At 41.4% G+C, this 13,180-nt stretch overlaps 1 protein-coding gene across 1 annotated transcript; it reads right to left on the bottom strand.

Annotated features, from left to right (window-relative positions):
- Positions 1-2,106: 2,106 nt before the first annotated feature.
- LOC118117848 (desmoglein-2) lies at positions 2,107-12,781 on the bottom strand. The gene is made up of 14 exons (XM_035170455.2): positions 12,568-12,781; positions 11,296-11,418; positions 10,266-10,421; positions 10,023-10,164; positions 9,767-9,930; positions 8,994-9,128; positions 8,711-8,896; positions 7,892-8,169; positions 7,613-7,755; positions 7,296-7,517; positions 6,409-6,639; positions 6,048-6,175; positions 5,245-5,577; positions 2,107-5,089 (listed from the first exon to the last, which is right to left on the bottom strand). Exons 1-14 carry the CDS (start codon positions 12,619-12,621, stop codon positions 3,761-3,763), a joined length of 3,624 nt encoding a protein of 1,207 aa, XP_035026346.2. The 5' UTR covers positions 12,622-12,781; the 3' UTR covers positions 2,107-3,760.
- Positions 12,782-13,180: the final 399 nt, after the last annotated feature.

Here is a 13,180-nt window from a genome sequence, read left to right as displayed (position 1 = left end):
ACTTATAGGTAAATAAAGTTAGTAGATAAAAAAGGCCACATAAAGTCACAAACCATGTGCTCAGGAGCTGAATCAGAAGATAAAGATGAAGAGTAACTGTCAAGACAACTAATTGTCCCTCTATTAAATCTTTGGTTCACTCTCCTGAGAACCAGTGCCTAATAAATGCATCCTGATTCACTACTCATTTTTCCCATCTCAAAGTAAAACTCTGTCTTTTTTACCTCTGCCAAGCAGGATTACACAGAAGCTACAGAACGGATTCTTACGAAACTTGGTCAGAGGATGTGTATGGGTCAGCAGAGAACCCATTAAATAGCTATATAATTTAATTTGTTTAACATTGTGTGATAGATTGTTTTCCAACTTTTTTCTTGATTTCTCAGAGAATGATTCAGGGATCTTGATGGGGGGGGAAAAAACACAGGCATGTTTAGGACACTGATATCTATGAGTGTGTGTCATTTGCTGCAAATCTAGTTAGAAATCAGGATCTAGTGAGTTTAAATAAGGTTTCGTAAAGGGAGTGTTGGCCCTCGGCAGAGGATTGAACTCTATTGACTGCACCTTCTAAATAACTGAGACTCAATAAAAGCCCACAAACACACCTTCATGACAACAAGGTCAAAAAAAACGGTGCTCTTTGACACACGCAGATGAAATACTATGCAAATGATGAAACAAATTCACTCTCTGGTATTTGAAGCTGGAGGGAGGTTACGTTACCTCCACAAAAGACATGGGAAAGAAAGAACCCATTGAACGTTGGCACAGGTCCACACAAAGGAGCAGAATCATGACATTTTAAATCACTTTCTTTAACATTACAAGATATTTAGTGCCATTGCGACAGTGCATTATGTAATGCAGCAGTAAAAACCAAGCCTTTTTTAAATAGCTTCACATAAACTAAACCCCTGTCAATCCGACACCATACCTCCACCTGTTGATCACATGACCTAAGTCTGAAAGCTGAGACAGTGGTGGAACATGCCCTCAAGCTTTTGTACTCTTGCAGGCAACATGGCAACGGTGCATTCACGAACCTGTCGCATTGGTTTTGTTCTGAGAAATTGAGAGCAACAGTCTCAGATCTTAGTGGAAAGATAAGATCGATACACGAGCCACCTCATGTCTAAAACCACAAATTAGGATTCCTGCATTGCTCATGGTAATTATTCGCCGCTCTCATCCATGAGGGAAACCTGAATTTCTTCTTCCTTCGTTTACATAAAGCATGATTGAATCTGTTTGCGTCAGCAACAAAGAAAGCGGTTGTTGAAAAGGACAGAGCAGCCTCCCTCTGACATTTGAACCTCACCGACCGAATTCCTTCTTTAAATGACAGAAAACTGGCTTCAGGTTTACAGGTCAGGAATGGACTTTTAACGAGGCAGGCTCAACAGGGACAGGTATGGTGATGAGGTATGTAACACAACAAGCCAATGGAGAGAAAGTACCTCTCTGCACCTAATACGCAGTGAAAACAAATACAGAGAGGTGGACGACTTAACACAGGGAAGACACCATATGGAGTTTTGTCCTTCACGTGAATTTGATCAGCTGATCCCCTATTTATATATATATTTATACACCATTTTTATATTCATATCGTATTGTATACTATTGTAAATTTATATTTAGCTATTTAGTATACTAGTGATATTATACCAATTTATATATATGTGCGTGTGTATAGCACATAGCATTTTTACTCATATTCATATCGTCTACCATACCAGCCTATAGACTTACAAGTCTCTATATGCATATATATGTATATTTCACTGTATCTTTATACATAATGCACATATATAGTTATGTTATCATCCTGTGCCCCTGCACTTTACTGAAGTACTACAAAAAATATTTTTGTCTGTAGTGAAAGACGTATATTATGTACATGTTCTTTGTATTTAACTTTATTATTTTCTTCAATTTTATTGCCTAGTTTATTTTATTCTACAGTTTCACATGTTCTCTTTCACCTCATTCTGACTATCTGACAAGTGAATTTCCCCATCGTGGGGTCAATACAATTTAACTTGCTGTTTAATTTGTTGAATGTCAAAAAGGTATTTCAGAAATCAGAAATAGACGGGCCAGTTTCTTTCAATTCGATTTTATTATGTTATGATGTGCAACACTTTCAAAATGAAAACATCCTCCCTATAATGCATTTTTAGTACTGTGCTGTTCTAGAGCAACATCTGCTGTATTCATACAGTTCACTATGAAAATATTAACTTGATCAAAAACCCAAATGATGTTACCTTAACATAAAAAAAGTATGTCACAATATACATTTGTATAAAACAAAATGAACAGCCTTGGATAATTTTTAAGTTACTCGAGAACCCACATTATTCTGTAGAAAATAGAGAGTGCAACAATAAAAAGGACGATTTCTGTCGAGTACGCTGCAATAAAAACATCCTTGTCTCGTTCTGGTGAATCAAATCATTCGGACACTCGGGCTTTGATTCTGCTGCAGACGGTGCTTTTATCAGTTTACAGTACTCCCAGGAATTCCCACCCAGGTCTTAGTTACAGTATAACTAAGTCAAACAATCCAAAGGTCAGCAGAGCAGCTAAAGGCACGGCTACAGCTAAAACATTACAAAAAACAAATACACCACACAAAAATATACAACACTCGCAGCAGTGAGTTGCAGCAGTATACTATGTACACAAGTTTTTTGTCTTAGTGACTTTATCAAACATGATCAATTTATCGTAATCATTTTCTCTGAAACTGGTTCTGTGCTGTTTGATCAACAATAGGAATTATAGTAGTATTGATCTGTACCAATGAAATGTCAGATTTTCCACTTTCCAGTCCTATATCTGTTGTAGGGATGTCCAGAAAGGAGAACACGAGTTCCATCGCTGGTTTACAGACTGTACAGACTGCAATCCATCATCCCATGTATTAGTGCATCATGTGTTTTGTGTTTCGCTCTCATTTTGTTCCCATTAAAGCAGAGATGGGCCTGGACCTGCACTTGGGGTGCTATAATTGGTTGTCTAGTATGATTGTGCAGGAGATTGTGCAGAGAGGTGATTGGTTCCCAAATGCAGGCTTCAAAGATATATAGTTCGATAATTTCAAGCCTCTGTTGTGATACTTCAAACTTTCCCATCTGACAATGCTGACCTGATATGAAGGGATTGGTGTACACTTTTTTTCTACGCCCTGGGCAATTTTTTACGTTCTCCACTTCTTCCAGTTTTCTCTTTAGTTGGGAGATTTAGCCTGAGATTTGCAGTTTGATCAGATAATATGCAGTGTTTGTCTGACGGGTTTAGTCTAGTTTACTTTGGCCACTCCCACCCTGAAAGCCTTACTAGTGTAATTAAAGTAAATACAGTGATTTTGTTCCTACACTGACTGGTACTAGATGTTCTGTTCCCCCTCAGCTAGTCATGTAAATGCCTCTTATAATCTGTTGTTTTCTCCCAGTTCTGCTATAAACCTTACACCAACACTGTGTGTATTGTGTAATTGTATGGCCATGACAGACATGTAGTCAATAACACACCCTATGTGTTCACTAAGCGCAGTAGTGTGAGGACATACAGTGCTGTACTTTAGGTAAAGCAGACTAAACTATTCATTAACCAGTTTAACCACAATTTAACAAGTTATTAATCTGTATTACCAGAAGTTTGTTTAGTATATTTTAACAAACTGAAATAAGTTTCAGTAGATTGAGAAGTATGACATTTGTGGATATGCTCAGCAAATGTTTTTTTTGCTTTAAGCTCTTGTATTGGATTCAATATTTCTCTCTGTGACAGTGACTTTCTTATGTTGCACAACCTGTTTCTTGCTCCCTTGTAACTTGGGTGTGGCCATAGAAACTTGGGTGTGACCAGAGAAATCCTCATTTAATCCTGTAGAACCGAGTGAACCCATCGTAAAACTGGGAGCCCTCACCTCATAGCCCTGACCTCTGACCTCGAAGCCCTGACCACTGACCTCAAGGCCCTGCTCTGTGGAACCCTGTCCCATCTGAATAAATCCCTGCGCAAATTGTCCACCTTGCTGTCCAGCGGTGGACCCGTTCTCCACCAGCAACACCTTCCTGGAGATGGTTCCCTGCGAAAAGCCTTGTGCCACCTGCCCCATGCCTCCATCTACTCCTACCTGCCTGTCTACGAGGATCATACCCTGAGAACCTTGGAGACCACCAACCTGCACCTGCCCAATGCCTCCATCTACTCCTACCTGCCTGTCTACGAAGACCATACCCTGAGAACCTTGGAGACCACCAACCTGCACCTGCCCAATGCCTCCATTTACTCCTACCTGCCTGTCTACGAGGACCATACCCTGAGAACCTTGGAGACCACCAACCTGCACCTGCCCCATGCCTCCATTTACTCCTACCTGCCTGTCTATGAGGACCATACCCTGAGAACCTTGGAGACCACCAACCTGCACCTGCCCCATGCCTCCATTTACTCCTACCTGCCTGTCTACGAGGACCATACCCTGAGAACCTTGGAGACCACCAACTTGCACCAGCCCCTGCTGCTGGGCGCCCCCTGCCACAAGCATCATCTGGGGCTGGGACTCGACTACATACATGGGCGCAGCAGTATAGTACATAGTGGGCTGCTGTATGAGCATGGTCTGACTGGGAATCGTTATATTGTCCTGGACTTGCACCGTAGGAACCTGGGCTCTCTCAGTAATTCGCTCCTCCTGGAAGATCGTGGAGGATCCGGTTGCTGCATTGGAGGTGTCCACAGTGTTGATATGGACACGGTCACTGTCCCTGACTGATTCTGTGTGAGTGTGGAAGTGCGTGTGGGAGGAGGTGGAGGGCCTGACTGGAGACACTGGTCGTGGTCGGGAGCTGGAAACCTCTGCATTCGCAGATTGGGTCACGATGGTCGATCCTTGACAAACCTCTGCCAGGGTTTTGAATTTATACCCAAGGTCATTGAGGAAGGAGAGATCATCATCGTTCTCGAGAAGACTGCAGCAACCTACAGAACCCGCCAGAGACTCCTGACCCTCATAGTCATAGACCAGCAGTCCATCCTTCTGCTGGGACTCTTGTGTGGCATGGTTTGATTTCTGCAAACAGAACCAGCATATGTGAATTGGACTTGAATAACAAGCTTCTACCATAATGAAAAAATACATATCATCATCCAATTTACAAATTCGACCCTATCTCAATGAATAATACAACCACTAAGCGTCAATCAATTAAATGTAAATGTACTTACATTTGTATAGTACTCTTGCAGGAAGTGTTCAGATAGAGCCATCCCATCAAAGGCCCCACCTCCGTATCCAGAGAACTCAGCCCCCATCCCTGCACCTAGTCTATAGTCTGCCTCCTCTTGCGCGAAATCTCTTTCGTATCTGCTGTACCTGGCAAATTCCTCTGCTGTCAAAGTGGATGTATCAATGCCACCGCCATATCCTGCTCCTCCACCCACTCCTCCTCCGATGTTAGCCAAACTTCCCAGGTACCCCTTTGACTCATAGTTGTTGTTGCTCTTGAGGTTCGCGGCGCCACCGTCGACTTCAATCGGGACATGTAGAAGAGGAACCTCCTGTAAGAACGATGTGAGATTCCATCAGAGATTCAGCGTTTTAGAAGACCAGTGCAGTGCCTGTTCTAAACCCGCCTGTTTGCTTGACCTGTGGTAACACTGGTTGCAGTTTTCTCTCTGAAACTGTTAAACCGATCTGAAGTAATTGAGCTGCAGCAAGTTAAGACCTGCTGCTGGAATCAATCCACAGAACCCTGAAGCCGTGCCAACGCTGCTGCACACAGCTGTTCACCGGTATATTCAAAGATCGGTGAAGCTCGACTTCAGTACGCTGAACCCTAAACTGGAGAATGTTGTCATGAAGTCCTTCACAACACACATGCAAAGTGTGAAGCCGATAAGAGAACGGTTCTTGAGATGTGAGTTGCACATACAAACATATTTCTGGAATTATTAGATAGATACATATTTTCTGAGCTAAATATATCAAAACATTCAATAAAATACATTCGCTGCTCTGGTCAAAGTACCTTGTCTTCTCCCAGTCCCTCAGTGTGAAATGACATCAGCTGCGGTTTGGTGTCGAATAGAATCTGCTTGAAATCTCCACTAACTGGACCACCTCCACACAGGCAGAACAACAGCAGAAGCGGCAACACTGAAAAAATAAAAATAAACTGTTAGGACAGTACACAGATCCCATCTAAAAAACAATCACTCTCATTCAAGAATAGATGCTGGAGCCATTTGTATCTCGCTCACTCTTACAGCAAATCTCTCTCAACATGCTACGACACGTCGGGTGAAACCACCCTGTACTGGAAAGCCGTGGTTTGTGATCAAAGTGCACAACCAGAAAAAAGAAGAAAGATGACTAGTGACTTGACTCACGCAGCAGCAGCAGCAGTCCCAGGAGCAGAAGCAGGATCCCTCCAGCTCCTAAACCTACTGTCTTTGCACGGCGCGGAGCGCACACTTGGGTGTCCTCCTCGCACTCACACACGGATACATCGATCATCTGAACCTCATCACACGCTTTCCCTTGCTGGTCCTTGACCTCCACGGCCACTTGGAAGATGCCTGGCCACAAGTTGGCGTTGTCTCTGAGAATTGATGTGGTATCTAGAAAAGGATTGAGACCATATTTATATCATAGATAAGTTTGACATTCTTTACTCAGACATTACGAACGCGGGCTGGACCCTTTCATGACAGACTTAGCTTTGCAGGAAAGGTGTGGCAGATGGCTACTATAATTGGTTATGTGTGATCTGAGTGTCCCAGTAATCCATGCCAGAAATTTAAAATGCTCAATGCAGTGCAGTGTGCGTGGAAAAGCCAAATGGAGTGTGGTGTGTTAGAAAGTATTTTCAGATAAGACATAAAACAAACAGTGGAAACCGCTAATCGTGATCACTATAAGTGGTTGATTACTATCAACCAATTGCATAGCTTCTGTTTGATAATCCCACAACTTGAGGGAAAGGTAACATTGCGCAGGTGCGTATGCTGTGGGGCGTGCTAGGCTAGGTTCAATGCGGTTGGCATTACAATATGGCGGGACACCGGAGTCTAGATAATTACCGGGAAGCACTGATGAACAACATAAACAATGTAAACATGTTTTTATGCAACAAATTTAAACAACGTGAAACCACCAGAATAAAAAGTAAAGACTAGAGCTGAATGCAGAATTTGTTCATAAATACAAAGCCCATTCAAACAGTGATTTGCTGCCACTTTAATGAGCACCAACTTCCCTCTTCACATGCTCTCACCATTAAGATGCTCCACTGTCCATTTCTGATTGCCCTGGTCCCCAATCACAGTGAACTCGAACGGCGCTGAATTGGGGAAATCGTCCTCGTCCACGGCTGTGGCGTAGATGGCGTTCCCCCCGAGGCACATGGTGTGAGCTGTTGTCGTCAGTTTTGGGCAGTGGTCATTGAAGTCCTCCACCTGAATGGCTATGGTGCCTGTGGCTGTTTTGGAGGGATTATCTGGAAGAAAGGGATAAGAGAAAGCGATATTAGTATTAACCTACCGATTTAGTACGTCCATGTGGGAATAATGACGACAAATTTACAGAACCCACCATCGGTCATACATATTATTTCAGCATAATATGTTCCATTGACCAAGAACGTGGACTCTCTGTCAGGTAGTTTATTCAGCCTGATATCTGCTGTCTTTTCATCAATGGTCAACCAGTTATCATCATCGCGGACTTTTGCATATCTGAAAGTGTACAAACACACATAAATCCAGAGACACAAAGAGATACTGTAAATGCACTGTTGTGTTGCGTATATGCACTGTCTTGCATATAGAAAGTGTATATACGCAACTTTCTTTCACTACTGTGAGGTTGTACCTGACGTTGGTGGCTGTCTCCAGTGTGTCACTGTCGATAGCGGCGTAGTTAGTGAAGATTTTGTTGAGGGAGATTGTTTTTTGGTCCTCAGAGATGGTCACCACTTTCACACCTGGCTGAAAACGGGGGCCTTCGTTTTGATTGACCACATTGATTTTGACAGGGTAGGATTTTGAGGTGACGGATCCTGACGTTTGGCTACTACCAAAATTGTACTCCGCTTTGTTGGAGACGGCCACACCCAAGTTGAGGGCCTTCAGTTCCTCATAGTCCAGCGGCTGTAGATTCGAGGATAATGCACATGATCACATTAGCTTTAATAAAACCAGTTACTCGGTTGACGGAGACACGCTCCTCATTATAACTGTATGTAGTGATATCCCACCAAAATAAGCTCTTATTTTTTTTTGTTGGCAGGATTATGCAAAAACTGCTCGACAGATTGCCACAAAACTTGTGGAAGAATGTGATATGAACCAAGGAGATTTTGGGGCAGATCCAGGAATCCCCCCCGCCCCCCCTTTTGTTAACATTATGAGATGTAAACGTTTGTTGTTTTCTCAGAGAATTTTGCTTTAAAAAATCTGAAATATTTAGCAGCTTCGTATCGATGAGTGTGTGCAATATCATACGAATAAAATCTGGATCTGGTGGATTAAAATGTGTCTTTATAGAAGTTTAGGCTGCTGTGTAATCACAAATAGATATAGGAGCCTGTCACTACCACCAATGTGTAGCCTTGTTTTTAATTTAAAGGGACTGTTGGACCTTGGCGGAGGTATTCGCTCTATTGCTACTGAGTGCAATTCTAGTTTTTACCTTGTTAACCATGATGATTCCCTCGTTGGTCTTGGCATCAGTAACGATACTGAAATAGCCTCCCTCGTTCCCTGAAACGATTTCATAGACAGCGTTCCAGTTGTCAGTGTGAATCATATCCATGTCAACGGATTGAATCCTCATCACCTCCGTGCCGATGGTGTTCTCCATCACGCTCCCTTCATACTGCAAAATAAAATCCAAATCAACCGTTAGTGTCAAGCCGAAAAAGTATAAACTGAAGAACAGAACGGAGGTGTGGAAAATATGCTGTCACACCCACCATTTCTTTCTCCAAGGTCGGCACATTGTCATTTATGTCCTGAATTTTTATCTGAATTTCTCCGCCTCCTGTGTTTCCTCCTGACTGTCCATTCATGTCAGAGGCTGTGACAACCAAGTTGTAGGTATCTTTGATCTGAAAGAAAAATCAGAGACAAAACTTGTTGATGAACATGAAAATGATTCTGTCTTAATATTTGGTTAAATATTGTAAATATAATTGACTGTGATCCAACAGGGAATTTTGTTTATGGAGGAAAATAGATCATTTGTAGTTCGTGTGGTGATGCTAATTAACTGTATCCATGCATATAAAGGTCACACATGGGCCTGTCTGATTCATCAAAATAAGAGCTAATGGAAAAACATATTTTTATGGTGTAAGCCCATGTGAGAATACATCAGAAAAAGGTCTGGAAAATTCCGTCAGAGAGCATGTTGAGTTGCGTTTCTAAAATTTGAAAAATGCAAAAATGAACAGAACAAAATAGAATGAATACAAATATCTCAGGATGAAAAAGAGGAGCCATAGACGCTGAGCAAGATGTCAATGACATTTGAGAGCTTTTGGTGAGAGGAACTGTCGAAGTTCTGTAAAATAAAAACTGTGATTTCAGCAGCTGAATGTATACATCATGTCCTGCCTCCTGCATACTCTGCATTTTCCACGTTTTTTCTTCATGTGTGAAACGACTCATGCGACACTGATCTGACTTGAGTGATATGAGCTGTAAGCTGTCACAATAGAGCTGAGAGGTCAGTAAAGTGCCTCACCTCCCTATCCAGATTGGTCTGTTTCACCATGACGTCTCCAGTTTCAGAGTTGATGTAGAACATCCCATCCCTGTTACTCTCCTCGTCAATGCTGTAGAAGAGTTTTGTGTGGGCTGTGTTCGGTTCATCGCAATCAGTAGCATTCACTCTCATGACAACAGTACCTAGAGGTGAAAGAAATAATGCAGATGATTGAGTACTGATAAAAATACCTTTGTTTTTCAGAACCATCTCACTGTGGAGCGTCTTTAAATACCTTCTGCACTGGATTCATTGACAGATCCGACCTGCGCAACCGTAATGACTGGAATGCAGTCATTCACATCCTCAACAGTGATGGTAACATTAATATCATTCTCAGCATAAGTCCCGTCTTTGAATTTGGCCACACCTTTTAACTACAACAAAAGAAACCACAATTATTTGACCATGTACTCACTGTACACCTTGAGCTGTAAGTGCTTTATACGATACAAACAGGATTTGTGAGAGCACTCACACGATAGACGGCGATATCCTCTCGGTCCAGAAGGGAATGGACTTTAATAAAACCATTTTTACTGTCGACAGAAAATCTTCCTATAGGCGGTTGGTCGACACCACGCCCTGATAAGGAATAATATATCGTCCTGTTGTATTCACGATCCGAGCGAATCTGAAACACAAATACAGAAACACAATGAATCCACACGATCTGGACAAAAGTTCAAGACAGTTTATTATTAGGTTATATTTTCGATGGCGTTGGTTTGTCAGCAGGAATACACAAGAACTACTGAACCGACTTCAATGACATTTTGTGGAAGGGTGTGGCATGACCTGAAAATATCTATGATATCTTTATTTATGTAGCTCTTCTCACAACATAGTTACGAAGTGCTTCACGAATAAAAATACATAAATACACCCATTACATTTTGGAGCGGATCTGGAAAAACGGGCAGATCCAGGAAGTTTAAAGATTGTGAAAGACATTTTCTTTAACAAGTCGATAGGGTGTTACCCTTGGCAGAGGTATAGTCTCCAAACAGCCTTCACTGTAAGTTTTTATTGTAAAATAAAAATAAATTATCTAAATGTACACAACTTAATTTCAAATTATTGTCATTTGGATGATGAAGCATGTGACAAAATGCTGTTTGTTTGTAGTTATCTAAAGTTTGGCATTCAAAGTGTTTTCGCTCGGATGAGAGCAAGTACAAACAGATCATTACGGTCTGTTGGCAACAAACATCACTTGATTACATCCATCCATTACAGCATCAGATCCTAAAACCTGAGGTTATATCCAGATGAGATATAAGATAAAAACAAACAGGTGTGTGTTTGTGTGAACATCAGAACAAAGATCAGGACCTGTTCGCACACAAACTCAGGCTTTCAGAAATCAAACGATAAAATCAACGAAGTGGAAAATATCCTACACGATTACCCACATTAAACACACAACAGGTGTGTGCATGAATGTTGAGTTTTATCTGTTATTATCTGTTTTTGAACGATTGCAAAAGAGGAAGTTGGCTACACACTTTGGCGATACTCAGCAGGCCGGTGTAGTCGTGGTTTTCCTTCAGCTTTCTGGGGGCGACGACCCATTCTCTTTTCTGTCTTTGTAACCTTGGTCCATTTCCTTCTGCTGCCCCAGGATCCAGCTGCAGGTAAACAAAGAGGAAGGAAAAGGTTTCGCTGTTATTAATGTGTAAAGATACTAATTCATGTGACACATTGTTGAGTCACACAGGTATGACATACGTTACCTCCGCCAAGACATTTGTTTGTCTGTCTGGCCGTTAGCAACGTTACACAACAACGCCTGGAATGTCACAGAGGAACTTATTCAATGTTAGTGCAGTGTCAGCAATTTTCTGTTTCACAGATTCCCTCTCTGCTATTTGCAGTTGTATTAAGAAGGTGGACATTTTCACTTTCACCGAGGAACTTAAAATCTTTTTTACATTTCCCAGGAAATAATTGTGTTAATCTTAATGGGAAACAAAATGATCTATGAGTGTGTGAAATTTAGTGCGACTTAGAACTAAATTATTGGGCTTTGACAAAGGTGCGTGCTCTACTGAGTGCCAACATACACAGATAGATAGATAGATAGATAGATAGATAGATAGATAGATAGATAGATAGATAGATAGATAGATAGATAGATCGATAGACAGATAGATCGATAGACAGATAGATAGACAGACAGACAGACGGATAGATAGACAGACAGACAGACGGATAGATAGACAGATAGATCTCAGGCACACACTGTGGTTTTAGATTTTTTTTACTTATATGTTACAAACAACCAATTATTATTTTACTTCCAATGAAGAAAAAAAAAAACTTTTAATTAAGTGTTAAATAAATGAACAGTCGCCATTCCTCTTATTTAAATTGCATTTTGAATGTGAACATTCTTTTCATCAATATTTAATCACCACCATATTAAATATACATCGCAATTATCTGGAAGCTGAAAACTTCCTCTATAACCTGAGATCAACTATTAGACACTTCTGACTGTTGGACTCCACCGGGACTACGTGGCTTGAATAGTTCTTTTATTCAAGCTGTGTAAAGAGGAAATAAAGGCAGATCTGTGCCCCCTCCTCCGCACAATTGACGGTAAACATGGAGGTTGCGCATTAACTTTATTTTCTCGCTGCGCGTAAACTCGATGGTTTAGTTTCTACTGCACAGAGAAGCGTGTGAGGCCACAGGAGAGGAGCCACACCTGCTTTTACTCTTATTCCAAACGACCATGAACATACGTGTAACATGTAGTGGGTCCGTGGACTCACCGTTAAGAAGAACAGCAGCAGGCTAAAAACGCAGCACCTCAGCAGCGGAGCCATCGACTTGTTGGACAAATGGAAACTTGTTGAATCCGAACCGCGTCCTTTTCCCTGTCGGTGTGTGTCTCTCTCTCTCTCTCTGTGTGTGTGTGTGTGTGTATTGTTGGTTCAGTGCAGCCTTCGACCCTGGCGCAGTGCAGGAAGAAGTGTAACAGAGAAGGCGGCTCCTCCCTGGGTTTGATTGCTCCTGCTGATAACAGGAGGAGGAGAAGGAGGAGGAGGAAGAGGAGGGAGGTGGTTGTTGTGTCGACTTTGTGCATAGTTGTGATGTTTGTGTGTGCGGTCTATTGTCTACAGCCCGGCGGAAAGAAAACATAAAGGGAGACTAAACTGAAGCGGAAATGCTTTTATAAAATTACTGTTAAATATTATTATTCTGTTATTATGAATTATTTTTGATAAAAATCTATCTATCTATCTATCTATCTATCTATCTATCTATCTATCTATCTATCTATCTATCGTAATAGTAAGTATATAGTATTTATAGTATATACAGTATGTATTATATAGTATTACATGTTGTTTAGTATACTATGGTGACATTATACCCATTTAT

The sequence above is a fragment of the Hippoglossus stenolepis genome, chromosome 11, assembly GCF_022539355.2.
Source record: "Hippoglossus stenolepis isolate QCI-W04-F060 chromosome 11, HSTE1.2, whole genome shotgun sequence".
NCBI lineage: Eukaryota > Metazoa > Chordata > Actinopteri > Pleuronectiformes > Pleuronectidae > Hippoglossus > Hippoglossus stenolepis.
Note: the sequence above shows the minus strand (reverse complement) of the source record. Positions and strands in the feature narration are given on the sequence as shown.